The sequence below is a fragment of the Trichosurus vulpecula genome, chromosome 8 (assembly GCF_011100635.1).
Source record: "Trichosurus vulpecula isolate mTriVul1 chromosome 8, mTriVul1.pri, whole genome shotgun sequence".
Lineage (NCBI taxonomy): Eukaryota > Metazoa > Chordata > Mammalia > Diprotodontia > Phalangeridae > Trichosurus > Trichosurus vulpecula.
In genome coordinates, this window is record NC_050580.1 from 187,587,754 (window position 1) to 187,607,019 (window position 19,266).

The following is a 19,266-nucleotide window of genomic DNA, read 5'->3' on the forward strand; positions in this document are numbered from 1 at the left end:
GGAATAGGGAGTAAGGAAGGGCAGGAGCTATAAAGTGGTACATTCCATAGAGAATTCAAGACCCAGGGTAGGGAAGAAGCTAATGTTTTGGGACTGGAAGTTACTGTTTACCTTCCAAGGAGCAATGTTCGCAGAAACTAATATATTTTAAAAATTCCCATAATTTAGAGAAATCATCAATATAAGGTTTTTTTTTTTTTTTTTTTTTTTTACTATTCTTGGGTTTTACTAGTTTGACAGGAAAAAATTCCACTAACTCTACCAAACTTCCATATAACAGCTGTGACTGACAATTTATCAATTTAATACATAATTAAAAAAAAAAGATCCAGTACTCTTAAGTTTTATGAAGTTTATTCTTCTCAGAAACAAAAAAAACCAGTTGATTCTAGCATGCAGCAGTCCATCAGTAATTTTGACATCTAATGCTTAATCTTATTAAAATAAGATTTATGTAGCATATATTCACATTTCTAAAATCTCCACATAAAGTGTACAACACAAATAGATGATCTGTTACAGGTACTTCAAAGCTCTACTTTGACAACTTTTTAGATTTTTGCAACTCAAAAAATAGGCAGAAAATTTATTTAAATAATAACATTTACAGTTAAGTAAAGAGCTTTACTCCTTTAAAAAAAATTACATAAGCCTGTTCTGATTCTCTCTATGTAGTTTGGGAGTGGTACAAATTTCATCCAAACCAAATTCAACCAATAATCTTACACCAATGCAAATAAAAACCATTCTTTATTAAAAGGTCTACAGAAAATTCATCATCTACCTTTAAATCCATCCAGGCAAAATTAAATACCATTATGCTTTGTGTAGTAATGTGTGTAATCTTTGAAGTTCTATGTAAACAAATTTTTAAAAACTGAATTCATTTTACTTGTATCAGCAGAATTCAATATTTAAAGGAAACATTTAATTTTTTTTAAGCATATAATAGGTCCCTGTTACTTGGGTGTTTTTATTGGAATAATTGCATAAAAGCCAAATTTCTATTTGTGTGTGTGTATATATATGTATATGTGTAGTTTTCTTTGTAAATATTTATTGAGCCAAAATATAGGGATGCTCTCAAAATAGGGTACAAAACTTTTCATTTTCTTAATCTGAATTCCCTTTCAGAAAGGAGCCCCTTAAAAAAAAAGAAATGAACCTCTTAAAGTGTTTAAGTGTCCTACAAGTACTCACCTGCTGTTTTATTCCATTGCATGAATGTGCTGGTTCTTTCCCTTTAAGAACACCACTGATTTAAACTGAGTCCAACAAAGTACACAGCAACTTCTCTATAACTCCTTAGTCCAAAGAAATTGCCTGAGGCACATAGAGGTTAAATAATTTGCCTGGGGCCACACAGCTACTAAGTGGCAGCCTAGAATTTGATCCCAGGTCTTCCTAACTCCAAGCCCACTCTCTATCCCCTAGTCCATGCTACCTCTAAGCTTTACCTTTATTTGCCAGAAATCCTTATTCCAAATAGGATTAAATCCAAAAAGAAGTTGCATTCACCATGCTGCCTTTACAGATCCATATTAATACAAGTTCCCCAAATTATGAGTTTTGTCAAGTGATTACCACATTCCTATGATGAGCATTTTATTAATAGGAATAATCTATAAACACAAGGGATTATAGATTTAGACTTATGAGAGACCTTGGATCATCTAGTCCAACCCTGGCTCATTTTCCAGGTGGGCAAGGTAACCAGAGACATTAAATAACTTACCCACATTCACCCATAAGACTGCCTTCCCTTGACTCCAAATCAAGTTTGCTTTTAAATATATCAGGATGCTGCATAATTGTCTAACAAAGGATTAGGACCAAAGTATTATCTAACATAAGAATTTTGCAAGAGGTATTAAGTGGAGGATAAAATAATAAACATTAGATGCAGCTGTTGATAACTGCTGGCACCACTACATGAAAAGCCGAGTTGACAGTTTTATGAAAAGGAACTCAGGTGAGGGAGATAGGGCTCAGTGACAGGTCATCGATCTACAACTAACGACTGTTGGTAGACCTATCTAGTAGTTACCATAGAGTGGGTTGATGAGTTTCATTTTGTTTCTAAAATGAAAATCTGGTCACCACCATCAGAAACAGTAAGGAAGCTGTAGAATATTCACGACCTTGCAACTGAACTTGGCTGGGGTAAAGCCTAGCCACTTCACCACTTTTCAAATGCATTTCAAGGATTCTTAACTTTTGGTCTGAGAACTCGCTTTCTTAATATTTTGGCAACTGTATTTCAATATAATTGGTTTCCTTTATGATTCTATGTATTTTGTTTTATGCATTTAAAAATACTATTCTGAGAAAGGGGTCTACAGGTTTCATAAGACTGCCAATGGGGTCCATGACACAAGAAAGGTTAAGAACCCCTGGCCCTAGATCAAAGCAGGTGATGGAAAAAGTCTGCCTCTATCTCCTGAGAAGAAATTCAATATTATTATTGTCAATTCAATTTAATAAACATTTCATGTTCCCTCTTTGTGAAGAAACCTTGGGTTCAAAGAGGTTAAATGAGCAACCAGAACGTTGCTATAAGAATTTTTCATTAATTTTTACTTTCATTAATTCTTTTTTTTTTGTAAATGCAACCAGAGGATTCTGCCATGAAAACTGAGCAGTACATGGACAACAATGGTCAAAAGACCCGATTTTCAGCCCAGGACCACTCTACGACTACACACATACCTGTGTGACCATGGGCAAAATCACTTGATTTCTCAGTATCAATTTCCTTATCTAAAAATAGGAGGTAATGCCTGCACAACCTACCTCAATATAGTGTTGTGAGAATCAAATGCATGCTCTATCTAAAGCACTTTGTAACCATAAAGCACTATATAAATGTCAGTTATACTTTCAGGTCATATGGAATACAAAGGGACCACAGTGAAGACTGTTTATTACTTCCACGTGGGAACCACCTTCTGCCTCTTGGATTTGTGTGTACATGTAAAGAGATGGCACACTGTAAGGAATAATCCCACTAAAATGAATATCATATTGTGATTTTCAATAATACTTTTAATATAGCCACCACATATATTTGCAACATTAAAATAAAACACTGGACACTCAAGTATCATTTTTTAAAATGGGTGGATACTCATAAACAATATATTTACTATTTTCTCATCCTATGACCTTACCATGCATGACAAGCAATTGCATATTAATTCACTCAATTTCAGTTCCATTCAATTCAACAAACACTTGAGGCCTAGTATATGCAAGGCACTATGCTAGGTGCTGAAAGGCATGCATACAAAGATGAATAAGACATAGTCCCTGCCTTTCAGCTAATGTAGACCCACTGATAATCACATATTCCAAAAGCAATAGACTCTAAAAAGAAAATCTCAAGGGATACTGCCAGCGGTCTGCCTAGCACCAATTGTGTTGGCGATTCTGTCAGTCACATAACCAAATTTAAGACAACCGTATTTTCCTAGGGTCGTTCTTTGAAATGAGTAAGCTGGTGTCTCTTCCAGTGGGGTGCCTGTCTAAATGTTTTGCCACACACTGAACATTCAAATGGCTTCTGTCCTGCATGTATTAAATAGTGTCTTTCGAGTTTGGATGGAGACCTGAAACTTTTAAAACAAACACTACACTGGTAGAGCAGGCCTTCATTCTTCTCAGCACTTCCTGAATAGCCATGGTAACGGCTATAACGCCTCTGCTCTGTCTCCAACAGTTTCTTAGACAGATAGGGCTGCATGTTTCTACCATGGGTGACAAGAATGAAATCCCCTGATTCTGTACTAACTTTGAATTCTGATACTTCACTTGAGTCAGTCATCCTATATTCTTGAGCATCAGAAGTCTCAGAATAACCCACCAACTGAGAATTGTCTCCTTGATGAGTGAAAAGTTTGTTTAAATTTTCAAATTCTACCTGATAAATAGGTCTTTTAAAAGGGATCTTTTCAATGTGAGTGAGCTTATGCCTTTTTAAGTGAGCAGACTGTCTAAATGACTTCCCACAAACATTACAACCAAAAGGTCTCTGTCCAGTGTGAATTAGATAGTGTCTTTGAAGTTTAGATATAGAAGGAAAAACCTTCTCACATTTGTCACATGGACACATTTTATGTCTTGTATGCAGATCATCAGTGGGAGCTGAAAGCGCATGTTGAAGCGCTTCAGGATCATCAAAGAACTCCTCACCAGATGGACTATAAATCGCTATGTCATTATTCACTGAATCATCTACATTTAAAATTCCTTCACTATTAATAGTACCTTTCATATTGATTTCTGCACTAGGACTCTGCAGTTGCTTCTGCCAGGAAAATGGCAAATGTCTTTTCTTTTTACTACTACTAACTTTCTTGTAAGAACCAAATTTGCTATGAGGACTCTTAAAAGTTTTAGGTGAGGCATTCTGATCAGAGCTTTGCTCCCCAAGAAGATCACGATTTTTCAAGAACCTAGTTTTAAACTTCTTTTTGTCAGACCGAAAGGCATCTAATTGCTTATCCCCACCTCGCCTAAGCTTAGTTAAAACTTTACCTTTAACATTAGTTTTGTAGGTGTGGTTTCTTTTGATGCCATTTGTATTTTTAGCATCTCCTGCATGCAAACATTTGTGAACACTGAGAGTCTGCTCTGATTCAAAACACTGCTCACATTCTGGACATTGAAAAGGGACAATATAAATAGAGTCAACATCAACTGGAGTATCCTCCTCAGGTTCCTGTGCATCACCATTTTCAAAACCATCCTGCTTCAAATTTAACTTAATTGGTGCTGAGCGTGGTTCTGGATTCTTTTTCTTGAATGAAATAGTCTGAAAATTCTTTTTTCTGGTATGAATTTGTTTATGCTTTAGAAGTTTGCTCTGAATCTTAAATCCCTTTTGACAAAAACAACATTGAAAAGGTCTCTCTTCTGTATGTGTTAGCTGATGGATTTTCAAATGAGTTGACTGTCTAAACGACTTACTGCAAAGAGAACATTTAAAAGGTTTCTGGCCAGTATGAATAAGTAAGTGCCTTTCCAGCTTTGAGCGGGATGGAAACATCTTGCTGCAGGTATCACATGCATGGATTTTCTTTCTTCTCCTTGCAGTGCCATACACATGATCCGACTTGGAGGATGGGTGTAATACCCACCTCTCTTCTGTTGAAAAAGAACGGAATACCCCATAACTTGGCTTCTCTTGCTTGGATTCCACCAATCTTTTGACTGGCTTTACATCATTCTGGTAGGTTTCATTGTGGAGCTGCTGATGTTTCAAGAAGGTTATTAGATTTTTAAAGTGTCGTTGACAAATACTACATTTAAATGGCAGCTTGTGAGTTAGCTGATGTCTTTCCAGATGAACTAGTTGCCTAAAAGTTTTATGACACACATGGCACTCAAATGGCTTTTGACCAGTGTGAATAAGATAATGTCTGGCTAATTTTGATGGTGTTTCAAAGTGCTTGAAGCAAATATTACAAATATATGGCCTCTTCCTAGGTAACTTGTTAGACACCACACACTGTTGAACCTTTACCATTTTAAAACTTCAGTCACAAAATTCTTCAGTGAATTCCACTGAAATTCATTGCTTTCTTAAACTCCATAGGTTTCTAAAAGTTAAAAGAAAAAAAAGTATTATTTCAAGGACTTTTTGGTCATATTAAAAAGATGAATGGGATCACTGCTTAAAAATACTATGAAGAAAAAAACCTGGGCTTTTTCTGCATTTAAAAATAAAATACCAATTCTAGATAGCAGAATCATAGATAGCCTTCAAAATGATATTTTGATTTTCAACATCCTAAGAAATAAGCCTTTAAAAAGAAAACAGTTTAGAACTCTAACTGAATTCCTTAGGTAGGTAACATTTCTCTAGAAAAGACTGGCCACAGCCATGGTACTGAATAATGAGGAAACTAAGTTGGATTTATTTCTCTCCATTAAATTAAAATAATTTCTAATTCAAGTTTTTTAAAAATTTTAACTTAAATAGCATTTTTGGGGACAGGAAAGAGTAATAGCACTATAAAAACATGCTTGCACAAAATATGTTGTACACATTAGGCATTATCTGCCTGATGAGAAACGGGTACACATGATTCTTCTGAGATAATTTCTTTGATGCACTATTAGCATATTCTTTTTGACTGTCAACAATTTCTGTACATTTAGGACACCACAGGCAATAAGAGGTGCCATGGAAAATTCACAGTACTAAGTCATATTTTTTATCTGGCTCTGCCACTTAGTAGCCAAGTGCCCTTGTACAAGTAAATTCAACCTCTGTGAAATGTGGAAAACAGCACCTGCCCTGCTTTCCTCACAAGGTCAGGTGATAATCAAATGGAACAACATGGGGAAGTTATTTGAAAACTGCAAAATGATACATAAATGCAAGATACCATTATAGACAGTAGGCTCTGTGATGGCAGGGACCAAGAGGGCACTCAACAAATAATTACTGAATAACTTATCAGGGTAGCTAACTAGTAATTAAACTGACTGGTTAGAATTGTAATTCCTTTTATTTCTCCATAGTGGGCATGACTAAGAAGGAAGGTGGAAAAGCAAAGGACCTGGATAATTGCTCCAGAATGGCCTAGAGTTGCCTATTCAGTAAAGTCAATAAGTAATAAACAGGTGGCATGGTGGGTAGAACACTGGACTTGAAGTGATGTAGACTTTAGCTCTAACCCTAACTCAGACTAGGAGTGTAACCTGGAGGGAACTGCCCAGTATACCTAGGTCTCAGTCTCCTTATCCATAAAAATGGGGTTGATAGTAGTACCTATCTCAGGATTGTTATGAGGCTCAAATTAGATAATATAACTAAGCATTTAGCAAACCTTAAAGCACCATGTAAATTTTAACTATTATTATTATTTTGGATGGCGGCTTCAGAGTCAATACATTCTGATGTACTGTACTCTTGTAGTTTTCCCTGTGACTCCACAATCAATTTTACTCTGCCCCAATAACTGCAAAAATGGTTTTCTTCTCACCCTTTTACCTATGTTCACCTATCCCTTGGAAAAAAAATCAGATACAGAAGTTGCTGGCCCCATTTTTCAATTACTGCCAGAGTAAAAGGAAGCATAACCATGGCGTAGCTAGGTGGCCCAGTGGATGGAGTGCTGGGCCTGGCGGAAGACATATCTTTCTGGGTTCAAATCTGGCCTCAGACACTTACTAGCTGTGTGACCCTGGGCAAGTCACTTAACCCTGTTTGCCTCAGTTTCTTAATCTGTAAAATGAGATGGAGAAGCAAATGGCAAACTAGTATCTTTGCCAAGAAAATCCCAAATGGGGTCACGGACATGACTGAAAACTTACTGAACAACTGAAGGAGGTCAGAAATATAGTTCTATTTTGTTAGCAGCCATTTGAAACATGAGCTTTTCTCTTTTCCACGTTCATGTCTTAAACCTAGAATTACTTAATAAAAATTCTCTTCCCATCATACCCAAGAATTTGTTATCCAGCCTTTTCTTCAAGAATTCCAGAAGCAGGGAAACCACCACCTCCTGAGATAGCCCTTTCCATTTGTGCGTAGCTCTGTTTGGAAATATCAAGTCTAAATTTTCCTCTCTGAAACTTCCACTTGTTCCTCTTACTTCTGTCCTGTGGATTCAAGCAGAACAAATCTAATCCCTCTGCTATGTGACTGAAAACAGCTATAACATCCATTCTGAGTATTCTCTTCTCCAGGCAAACATCCTCTGCCCCAGGCCAGTTCCTTTTAATGATACTCATATGAAATGAAGTCAAGGTCCTTTACCGTGCTGGTTGCCCTCCTCTGGACAGTCTCTAGCTTGTCAATGTCTTTCCTGAAATGTGAACTGAATAAGAACACAATATGACTGATAATCTGATCAGGGCTGAGGACAAGCGGACCATCACTTCTGAAAGACCAGATGCTCCACCTAAGATTACATCTGCCTCCTTGGCTTCCATATCATACTGATGAATCACACAGCCTCTAGATCTCTTGAAGACAAACTGTTACTTAATCCCCAACTTGTAATATTGATTTTTTGAACTTCAAAGCACAAGAATTTTTATTTATCCTTATTAAATTTAATCTGGTTTGAATGGATCTATTATTTTAGCCCGTCAAGATCTTTTTGAATCCTGAATGTCATCTAATATGTTAGCTACTCCCTCTTCCCCCTCCAGCTTTGGTCATCTGCAAATCTGATGAGAATGCCATCTATGTTTTTATTCAAGACACTGACAAAAATGTTAAACAGCACAAGACCAAGACATCCTTCCAAGTTGACATCGAATCATTAATGAGTACTATCTTTGGTTCTAGCCATTCGACACAAAATGACTCCTATCCATTTTGGTTCTCCTCCTCAACCTGCATTAGAAATAACGTAGAAACTATTTGTAATTTATCAACAGAGCAAGCTACTAGCTGCTGTATATTTATATAATTTCCAAGAAATTCTTTTTTATTTTTATTTTTTCCCCCAAGAAATTCTGATCTAGAGCAAGGGAGAGAAATAAATCTGGCAGCTTTATTCAAAATTACCAAGTAGTCTATTTAGCTGAAATGACCAGGATCTTATTGAGGGCCAGAGAATGTCACAGCTAACCTGCATTCTTCCTGATGATCTAGTCTACCCTATCAATTGAAACAAAATGCTTAAGAGCAGAAAGTCGAAAACAATTCAGTGACTAGAGGGGTAGCAATATATCACACGAATCCTTTAATATTAAAGCAATTAACTCCCCTTTTTTATTTTTGATATATCTAGAAACTACAGGTTTTCTCATTAAGTTTAAAATATTATATAAACTTCCAAAATCCCCATTGTGAACATCAGGGTATGGTATATAAGTGATCAATAGAGCCGCCCCAGGCTGGGGGGAGGGGCGGGGGCAGGGTGTGTGCAATACAGCACACATTGGGAGGTCAAAAAGAGTAACAAAAAATGATTTTAACATAAATACATATGGGAAAAAATGATAAATACACATATTTTTAGTAACATAAAATTGTATTCTCCATTTTAGAAGGGTATTTGTTTTGTAACAAATTGCCCATGTTACAGTTAAGGCCCCAATTTTCCAGTGGGTAGAGATAGTTTATAGACCTTGCCTCTGAGGGTACAAATACTATGACCTGGCTCTGGTGATCAAAATTTTTAAAAAACACAAATCCCACGATTTGCAAAGTTGCTTAACTTCAGTGTCCTCTCTGTGAAATATATTTGCAATTGTCTGTGCCTGAGCTGCACAATCAGAGCCCAGAAATTGGAAATCCTCAACATTCATGCCAAAGATGACACATGCTCTGTTTTTTTCATGGAGCAACAATGGTACCTGGCTCTATACATCTGTGAATTCTCATTGGGTGAACCCCAGGTCTGTACACTGAATATCGTAGATCTCAGACTGAGAACTAAAAAGGCGCCTCAGAAGCCATCTAGTCTACCAACAGTTTGTAAGTACCACTTTTCAAAGGTGAGCTGGTAAACCAGGACAGTCCCAGCCCTAACCCTCTTCATTGCAAGAGTCAATTCCAATCCTCACCTATCATCTGAGCTCCAGGCTCTTATGCCACAATTCAAAACAAAAATTATTGTTTTATCAGCCCTAGGAAAAATGGGATTATGTCTTAATTAGACTTTGTTTCTCCTTCCATGCAAAGTATAACTCTGCAAAAAGGTGCTTTAAAAAAAAAAAAGCACTCTGAATGAATGGATGAAGACTTAGGATAACCCCTTTTCCTATTTCCAGTGAGAATCAGAACACAATCTCAGTTGAAATCCTATAGTCCTCCTCAATGCCAAAGAGGTTGGGCTTGGTATATCAATTCTGTAAGGCTGTTGCAAGGTTATCTTTCAGCTAAAACTTAATTTCCTTCTTGTATTTACTAGAAAATGCTACAAAAGATATCCTGAACATTTAGCAATATGTGATCAGCTTTTCTGGTGAGAATAGTTCTTAGAAGGGACTTAGCAGTTCTTCCTATTCTAAATGGAAAATAAGGAATACCATATTAAGTCAGTTCAAATCCAACCAGAAAATCATACAGAAATTATCACATTTATGGGATAGCACAATTGTCCTCTATGTCCTGACAATTTAGGGATGCACCTAGCACGGCAAAAATTTATGGAAATTTGGATGTGGAAACGATTAGTCTGGCCCCTTCATTTCACATAAGAAGAAACCAAGTCCCCAGAGAGGTAAGCAGTCTAAGTTCACAGAAGTAGTCAATGGCATAGCCAGAAATTAAAAATTAGGTCTCCTCCCAATCAGAACAGTTTTTCACATCAAGTGATGTGAACCACTTTGATTCTCCTTTGTGAAGTTATTCTTGGCTTTTAACATCCACAAATTTCTACTGAAGAACACCAAAGCTGTTTTCTGATAATATGACAACTTATCAAACTCCTTGATTTACACGGCTTCCTACAGCACTGGTCTTGGCAGTCAAAAGCCCTGACTTCACAGTAACATGGACCATCTACCATTGGATGTATGAAATCAGGTCAGTCACTTAACCTCCCTGAGTCTAGATTTCTTCATCTGTAAAAGAGGGAAGGGAATAAGTATTTATTAAGTGCCTACAATATGCCAGGTTAACAAATGACTTGTCCAAAGTACATGGCTGGGTTTGAACTCACGTCTTCCTGATTCTAGGCCCTGCTCTCTATTCACCATCCAGGTTCTTCTAGGGGATGATGATTCTTGCATTTAAAACACACAGAAGTGTGAAGGACTCAAAATCAAATTAAAAAAATACAAGAAACAAATAATTTAGACTTAAGTAATTTTTGGACACCTAGAGCAATTTCTAGTGGCGTTTTCCTTACCTACAAGCTGACAGGTAACACAGTGGAAAGAGTCTGAGAAACCAGAGTTCAAATCTAGCCTGAAGCACTTACCAGCTGTGCCACCCTAGGCAGGTCATTTAACCTTTCAATTCCTCCCAGGTACCTGCCCCCTCCTACACCTACTACCTCCCTGGGTTACAGTGAAAATATACATGAGAATTTGAAAAGTGCTAACAATTCTAGTTATTAATATTATTGACACCTCAGCTCCACTTGTAGCATCATCCCTTTTCATCCTCGGCCTTTCCACACAAACAGTTAAAAAGTGTTACCTAACTGGTGGTCTGCTGCATTTCCCTCCGATCCCTATAGAGGCGGGTGAAAGGATTCAAGCTGTCAAGCTGGGGAAGGGAGAAAGCTGCTGGGGGGTGGGGGCCTGAGACACCGCCCCCGCCCCATACGGATGGAGACAGTCACGCATGGAGACAGTCACGCACACACACACATACTCACGCGCGCACACACACTCACGCACGCGCCCGGGGCAGGGACGAGGATGGGGACGGGGAGGGGGCGGGTGCAGACACAGTTCAGAAACAGCGTGGGGGAGGGGGAAGGGAAGGAGGAGGTCTGCCTCACCCCCCCCCATCCCCGCCCCCGCCCGGGGCGGGTCCGTCTCCCGGAGGCGAGAAGGGCAGGGGCCTCCCCACGCGTGCCGAGCTTGCCCCGCCTCACCGACTCTGCCCTCCACCTCACGCACCTGGAGTCGGGACAGCGAGGAGCTGAGGAAGAGGAGAGAGACAAGCCCCAGAGGAGCAGCGGCGACGGCAGAGGCAGAGGCGGCGGCGGCGGCGACGGCGGCAATGAGGCTCAATGCGCAGCCGCAACTCCGGGGGGAGAGCAACCCGGACAAGGTTCCGGGCAGAAACTAGCTCTCGCTTCTCGGTGCGGCTTCCATCGGGTTCCGAGATCATTGGTGGTGCCTAGAAAAGGGCATTGGGCTTAGCCTCTGCCCCACACCCCCGACCAACACGCCGATGGCACAAGCAGGTGTCCCCATTCTTACTGTACAGACTGTAAAAGGTAGGGAGGGGTGCGGAATCTGATACCCCCAGGCCCACGCCACGGAAAACCAGCTAGCCGGAAGTAGGCCACCTCAGTCTCTCTGAACCGGAAAGCACTGCGTAGTTGTCCGGGACAAAACCTGTTGCTATAAACATTCAGTTCCGGAGCTTGGACGCTCCTCTGTTGACGCCGAAATTTGAATAATAGCCGTATTTGTATATCACTTTAAAGTTTGAAAAGCGCTTTAGATAGTTTAGGCTTTATTTGAGCCTTAGTACGACCTGCTGAGGCTGTATCGATGTGATAAAACACTAAAAAGTTATAAGGTTCATCAATAGAACCTTTTTCATCCCCACCTCCCCCCAAACTTAAATAAGATTTCCTCCTTTCTCTTCTCCTTGGAATGTAGAGAGAAGGCGGTATCGTCCCCCTTTTACAGGTAAAGGAACAGAGAGAAGAGACAAGTTCCCAGAACAAGGCCTGGACATGTAGGCCTCTGGATTCCAGAATTTTCTCATATTTCTCTTCTCTCATCTGTGGCCTAGACACAAATTCATGTGTTTGAAATTGAGTCCTTCAAACAATCAGTCAATAAGCATTTACTATGTGCCAGGCACTGTGTTAAGCCCTGGGGTTACAAAGAAAGGCAAAAGGCATCCCCTGTCCTCAAGGAGCTAACAGTCTGATGGGGGAGACAACGTGCAAAACAACTGCGTACTGAAAAGCTGAATACAAGATAAATTGGAGGTAATCAACAAGGGGGGAACACTGCCATTAAGAGAGACCGGGAAAGGCTTCTTGCAAAAAGCTGATTTTTAGCTGGCACTTGAAGGAAGCCAGAAGGTGAAAATGAGGAGGGAGAACATTCCAGGCATGGGGAACAGGAAAATGCCTGAAGTTGGAGTATCTTTTCAGTGGAATAGTCCTGGAGTCAGGGGCATTGGATGTGCAAGGAAGGAAGGTGTAAGAAACCTGGAAAGGTTGGGGAGAGGGGGCAGGTTATGAAGGCCTTTGAGTGCTAAACAGATCCTTGAAGTAGTTGGCAGCCACAACAGATCATTGAGTTGGCCTGGTGGTGACAGGATTAGACCTGTGTTGTAGGAAGATCACTTCCAGCAGCTGAGTGGAAGATTGACTGCATTGGGGAGAAACTTGTGGTATGAAGACCCATCATTGAGCTGTTCCAGTAGTCTAAGTGTGAAGTGATTACAGCTTTCCAGGGTGGTTAGCAGTATCACAGGAGAGGAGGGAGAAGATGAATGAAATGTTATGAGGGTAAAATCCAACAGGCTTTGACAGCAGATTGGAAGTGTGAGTTGAGAGAGAGAGAGTGAGGTGTCAAGCATGATACCTGTATTGTCAGCTTGGGTGACTGGGAGGAAAGTGGTACCCTGGACAGTACCGGACAAGTTAGGAAGGGGGCAGGTTTGGGGATAATGAGTTTAGTTTAAGACATGTTGAGTTTCAGTCTGTCTGTGGGACTTCCAGTTTGAGATGTATGATAGACAGAAATGCAAGTCTGGAGGTTAGGAGAGAGGTTGTAGAAACACACAGAGGCAGGTCGGCTTTGAAAGTGACACTGAATTTGTTATATACTTTTAAAGAAGGAGGCTGTAAATAAGAGATTCATGGTATCACAGAATTCTCTTTTTTGTTCTACTTGTATGTGGAAATATTCTTTTTAAATGCTCATTAAATGTAGAAAAAAAAGAATGAAATAAAATGTGCTTTGGAACCCAAAATATTACAAAGTGGTTATTGCTCAAGCTTCCTTGAACTAGGCAAAACATAAATAGATCAGTGAAACAGAATGAATTTACCAGACATCCAACCAAATACATAAAAAAGATTTATGTTTGACAACCTTTAGTAAATATGAATTGGGGAAAAAATTATTTAATAAATGTACTTGGGAAAATGACTTCCAATTTGGTAGAAAAGGAATTTGGAATTATGTCTTACATCATATACACCAGTGAATTCCAGCTGAATGAAAGGATTAACTGGAACAAAAGAACTCTAGAAAAAATTATGGAAGAAAAGGGGATGATTTCTCTGAATGACGAGAAGAAGACTTTTTGTTCAACAAATAGAAAGAATTCTTGAAGCTTGAGGACAAGATAGGTGTGTTTGATTTAAAATTTAAAAAAAAAAGTCTGTGGAGCAGAAAATATAATTAAAAGAAAAATAACAGATTGGGGAAATATGACAGACATGAGAGATAAAAATCTGGCATCTAGAAAAATACGGAACTGTTAAAAAAAGAAAGTAACTCTAGTCCATGATAGATAAATGGTCAAAAAAATATGAACAGTCTATTTTCAAAAGAAGAAACAGAAATCGTTAATTCTCACTCGAAAAAAAATGCTCAACCTCAATAATCAGAGGTGCAAATTAAAACAACTTGGAAGAACCACTTCACACCTGTCAAAACGGAGAGACTAAAAATGATGAAAGCGTGCTGGCATGGTCGTAGAGAAACAGGTACATGTGTTTATTGCTGGTAAATTTTGAACTTGTAGAATCTTCCTCGGGACCAACTGGGTAATATTCAGCAGATTATAAAAATGATCACACCCTTTGACCAAATAATTCCATTGTTAGGAGTATACCCTTTGAGTATTAAAAAGAGAAAGTTATTTGTTCAAAGATTTAAACTGGAAGCAGTTTGAAAGTCCAACCATGGAGGAATACTTTGTGTAAAGATGAGCTCAAAGACTTTCAAGATTATGGAGTCTACTAGGGCCTCCTAGGTTTAGCTTTATCTCTATGCCTTTACCTCATCCACTCATCTATAAGGGAAAATAGATTTGGAATTGGAAAAATGGGGAACCCTGAACCTTTAAGCTATTTGATAGATATTAATGGTCAATAACTCATACCAATAATAACCTGGTATAGTCTTGGCTTCAGAGTTTAAAATCAATATTTATAGGGGATCTTCGTCATAAACCGGGAGGAGAGACCCAAGAGGCTAGACCATGAAGTGGAGTCCAAAGAAAAAGCTAAGCCCTGAGGACATAATCTAGCTAGGAAGGGGAGCTTGGTGCCCAGGATTAAGGAAGCTCCAACTGTACATAGATGAAATTCAGTCTAGCTAGAATGGAAACAAATAGGAAGGCTATTGAGGAAAGAAAGAAAAAAACAGTATTTTTCCTAGGGATGTTGTAGGTGTAACAGCTTGGTAAGAATAATTGCTTTTCTAAAAAAGCTATTTTTTAAAAAAAGCCTCTTGGTTTCGAACTAAGAGAGTTGTCAAGACTCTTAGGTCCAGAGGAGTGCTGTCTAGCAAAGCAGTATCCAGTGGGAAGCAGGCTCAGTGAGAGCGGTACAGTGACATCACTAGAAACATTCAGCTGCCCTAAAGCATCAGAGTCAAGAGTTGCCTCTCTGTACCTGTACCCTGGTCACACACATTCCCTATTTGCATGCCTCTCCATGTGTGTCAGTAACCATATATGCTGCCTATGTGTGCTCACTCTTCCTACTGGTGGTATGTGTATTTGTGGGAGAGTGCAACCCAGGTTTATTGGGGGAAATTCCGTCTAAAAGCAACCCTTTCAAGACAGGGTCCTCTATCCCCATCCTCACCAACACCATTCATTCAACCATCAGCTACCAACAGAGAAGACAAACCAGCTTAGCCAAACCAGCAAGCTTCCCTGAGGGAGAAATAAGAGAAAGCCTATGCCAAGTAGGCACCATCACCTTCCCTCAGACTTACTGGTGCCTCATTTTGTCCCAGCGTTGAACCTGAACTAAAAGAGTTGCTAAGATCCTCAGATCCTGGTGTTAAAGCCACCTCCAACATTAATGTTTTATCTAATAAATGCATTTTTGTTCATTTGTTAAACCTAGAGTAGCCTTCTTCCAGTGGATCTACCCTATGCGGTGGGAGTGGGGGGTTCCCCAAGCACTACAACCTCAATAATATGTTAATGTAATAGAAAACTATAAAGCAATTAAGATACAATTATGGAGAAGACATAAGGGACCCAAGTTCAAAACTAGATTCTGCCACATAAGACCTACAGGAACCAGCTCAAGTTGCACTGGCAGGACTTCTCTAAGGCCTCATTTTCCTCATCTTGAAAATGAGGGAGTTGGACAAGAGGATTTTTAAGGTTCCTTCCAGCCCTAGATATATAACCCTATGATCTCTGATCTTATGACCCTTATGAGATAATATAAATTTTTAAAAAGCAGAAATAGAAGAGTAGAGTGTAAATTTTAATCGTATGAGGAAAAGTAAATTATAAGGGACAAAGAATTCTCAAGGGGACTTGAAGGAATAGACCTTTTATGCATGAAAGTGAATTAATTTAAAGTAAACAGCTACTAACCAAGTATAGTTGTTATCAATATTTAATGTTGTTTCTAATTAAACATTGGACTAGAAAGCATAAAGCACTGTACAAATATGTTATTATAAGAGAAGGGAAATGGTTAGGAGGCATTGCTCTTATCCCCTTTTCCCACAAGTACAGTTAAGTTAGAACAATGGAGTCTCCCTTCTGTGTCCAACCACCATGACAGTACTGCATTATTGAATAAGTGTGTCACTGGAGGGGAAAAAGGAGGAGACAGAACAATATTCAAAGTTCAGAGCATCCACTGTGGCAATATAGCAAGATAGTAAAAAATACAGATTCCCTCTCTTCAGGGGATCATTTCTGTCAGGTATTTTGAGATCTCGGAATCTATTGCTCATGACAGAGCTGCCATTTTGACGTCTAACAATGCCAAAAGCACTCTATCCCATATCAACAACTGTCTGTTGGACATCTCCTACTGGATGACTGACTCACAGGCATCTCAAACTCAGTAAAGGCAAATTAGAACTCATCTTTTCCAATAACTCATCCCTTTCTCTTCCTAACTTCCCTGTTTCTCTCAAGGGCACCACTACCCTTCAAGTCACCCAAGTTTGCAACCTCAAAAACATCTTTGACTCTTTCCTCTTCCTCATCTTATATCTAATCATTTGCCAAGTCTTGTTAATTCTACCTCCACATCATCTTTCTCATCTACCCCCTTCTCTACACATACAGCCACTGCCTTAATTCATACCTTCATTGTCTTTGGCATGGATTATCACAATAACCTCCTAGGTAGTGTTCTTGCCTCCAGTACCCCTTCTTTCCAATATCTATTTGCCAAATCAACATTCCTAAAATCCGGGTGTCATCATATCACTCTCTTGTTCCCATAGATTCAGTGGTTCCCTCTAACTTCTAGGACATTATACAAACTTCCCTGTTAGCATGTAAAGCCCATTGTAATCTACTTCCAACTTATCTTTCCGGAGTGATTTCATATTTCTCTCATATATGCCACAATTCCCTAAACTCTATTTCTACATACACAACATTTAATCTCCCACCTACATGCCTTTGCATAAGCTGTCCTGCCATGAACTCCTTCTCTATCTCTTTCATCTTCCTTCAAGGTTCAGCTCATTTGCTACCTGCAATACAAAGCCTTTCCTCATCTTCCAGTTGTTAGTACTCTTCCTTCACCCCAAATTACTTTTTATTTGTCTAGCATATATACACATTGACTTATCTGTGTACTTGTTAGTTCTTCTAGTAGAATATAAGCTTCTTGAGGGCAAGAATTGTTTCTTTTTGTTGTCTTTGTAGATACTTTGACAGCACTTTTCCATGTGTTTAATAAATGCTTATTGAATGAAAGGATGAATGAGGAAATAGAACTCCCCTAGCACACAGTCTCTACTATTACAGTTGAGTAAAGAAACAAAAGAGATGCATATTACCACCATGGTTGACCTTTAAAATATACAATTAGCAGCAGAGATAGATGGAGAGAATAAGGCATGTGGACTATCTCCACATAGCAGTTATCCAGATTAGAGGGCTATTCCAAGATGCATATAGAACTGTAGGGAAGCCTGCAATGAAAGCTACCTTATACAATCCATCCTTTATAGGAAAGAACCCATACCAAATGGGGAAAATTGATAAACCAACTGCAGAGTGATAAAGTATCAGAACTTCATTCATGTTGTTAATCTCGAGGCTGTTGACTTTGTATAGTCCTCCCTCACTTAAATCCAGTTCATTGCATGCCATGGCATCACCTCCCTGATGTCATGGTCCTCTTTAAGAAAGAGAGACAAACAACAACAACCAATTATGTGGACTGTATACATCCAGGGCAGGAGATGGTTGATACAGTAGTTGTCCTGAGCCATACTGAGCAGTAATGTAAGTTGGAAGGATGATAGATAGATAGATAGACAGACAGACAAATGGACAGACAGCCGGCCAGATAGATAGATAGATAGCTGTATGAAGTGGGAAAGTTTTGTTGAATGCCTGTTGGCTTGGGTATGATTTTTTTCTATTTCTTTATTGTCAAAATCTTTCTGTGTCTTATTAGCTTGAGTGCTTATGGGAGAAGAGTGTGCCTTTTCAGGAGAGCAAATTATTCAGATTGATCATAAAGTTCTTTAGGTTTTCCTGAATGCATTCAGAAGACAGATATTTGTGAGTGGCTTCTTCCTTTATTACTAGGAGTATAGAAATGAAGGAACAAATTCAGTATAGTAATTGAAATAAATGGAGAATTTAGGAAAGGCAGCAGTAAAAATTGTGGTATTTTAAAGTTATTGCTAAGAGAAATTCTGGAAAACGTAAAGCTTCTGAGTTATAAATGCATCATGGGGGAAGGAAAACACAATTTTCTGACACAGAATGGTCCACATAGCAGAAGATTTCCATTACCTTACCTTAATTTTTTTTTAAAAAACAATATTAAAAAGTTTAACAAGACCAGTCTTACTGAATCCATCAAGAACTGTCTAGGGAGGAGTGATTCTGTCTTTCCCCATATCCCTCAATTGCTAATGGCACCCTCAGGACAGGGGCACATTTTAGTTACATGTAAGCTTATCTCCATGACTTGAGAGTTGGGAGAGGAAAGAAGTGACTGAATCTCTCAAACACGAGGCCCTTGGAGAGGGTGGAGCCATGTGGCATGGCATCCTACGTAGAGGATGAGGGAATTTCTGGACTTTGAATTCTGGAGCCCGGCCTTCTAGAGGGAGGAGAGATTCCTTTTTATCCTCATTCTTGTAGATAAGATCAAGCATATGCCCCTGAATTTGAGAGAATATAAGAGACCAAGCCATGATATGGAGTAATAAAAACTTGGATTTTTAACTGCAACTACTGCCATGAGTTATTGTGAAAACACAATTGCCTTTCTGGTGTAAACGAAAGCATAAATGAAACTTCTGATTAGTTTTTTTTAATGGTAGTACTAGAAGACTAAACATATCTTTGAGTCAAAGGTGAGAGTCACCAGAATATGAAGAATTGCCTCTGCAGAACTCCAAACTCAGCTTCCTTCTGAGGGAAGGAGTCCAAATATTTGGAGTAGTAAAATAAGGTTGGAA

General features: G+C 39.0%; 1 protein-coding gene across 3 annotated transcripts; it reads right to left on the reverse strand.

The window, feature by feature from the left end:
• Positions 1-337: 337 nt before the first annotated feature.
• ZNF770 (zinc finger protein 770) lies at positions 338-11,912 on the reverse strand. 3 transcript variants are annotated; one of them, XM_036735621.1, is made up of 2 exons: positions 11,542-11,912; positions 338-5,600 (listed from the first exon to the last, which is right to left on the reverse strand). In XM_036735621.1, exon 2 carries the CDS (start codon positions 5,525-5,527, stop codon positions 3,470-3,472), a length of 2,058 nt encoding a protein of 685 aa, XP_036591516.1. In that variant the 5' UTR covers positions 5,528-5,600; positions 11,542-11,912; the 3' UTR covers positions 338-3,469. The 3 variants fall into 3 exon arrangements, with proteins under 3 accessions (XP_036591516.1, XP_036591517.1, XP_036591518.1); XM_036735622.1 differs by lacking the exon at positions 11,542-11,912 and adding an exon at positions 11,114-11,190; XM_036735623.1 differs by lacking the exon at positions 11,542-11,912 and adding an exon at positions 7,454-7,508.
• Between the last annotated feature and the right edge of the window lie 7,354 nt (positions 11,913-19,266).

What these genes read in the sequence shown, in the direction of transcription:
- ZNF770 (XM_036735621.1), bottom strand. Translation starts at nt 5,527, where the DNA reads ATGGTAAAGGTTCAACAGTGTGTGGTGTCTAACAAGTTACCTAGGAAG.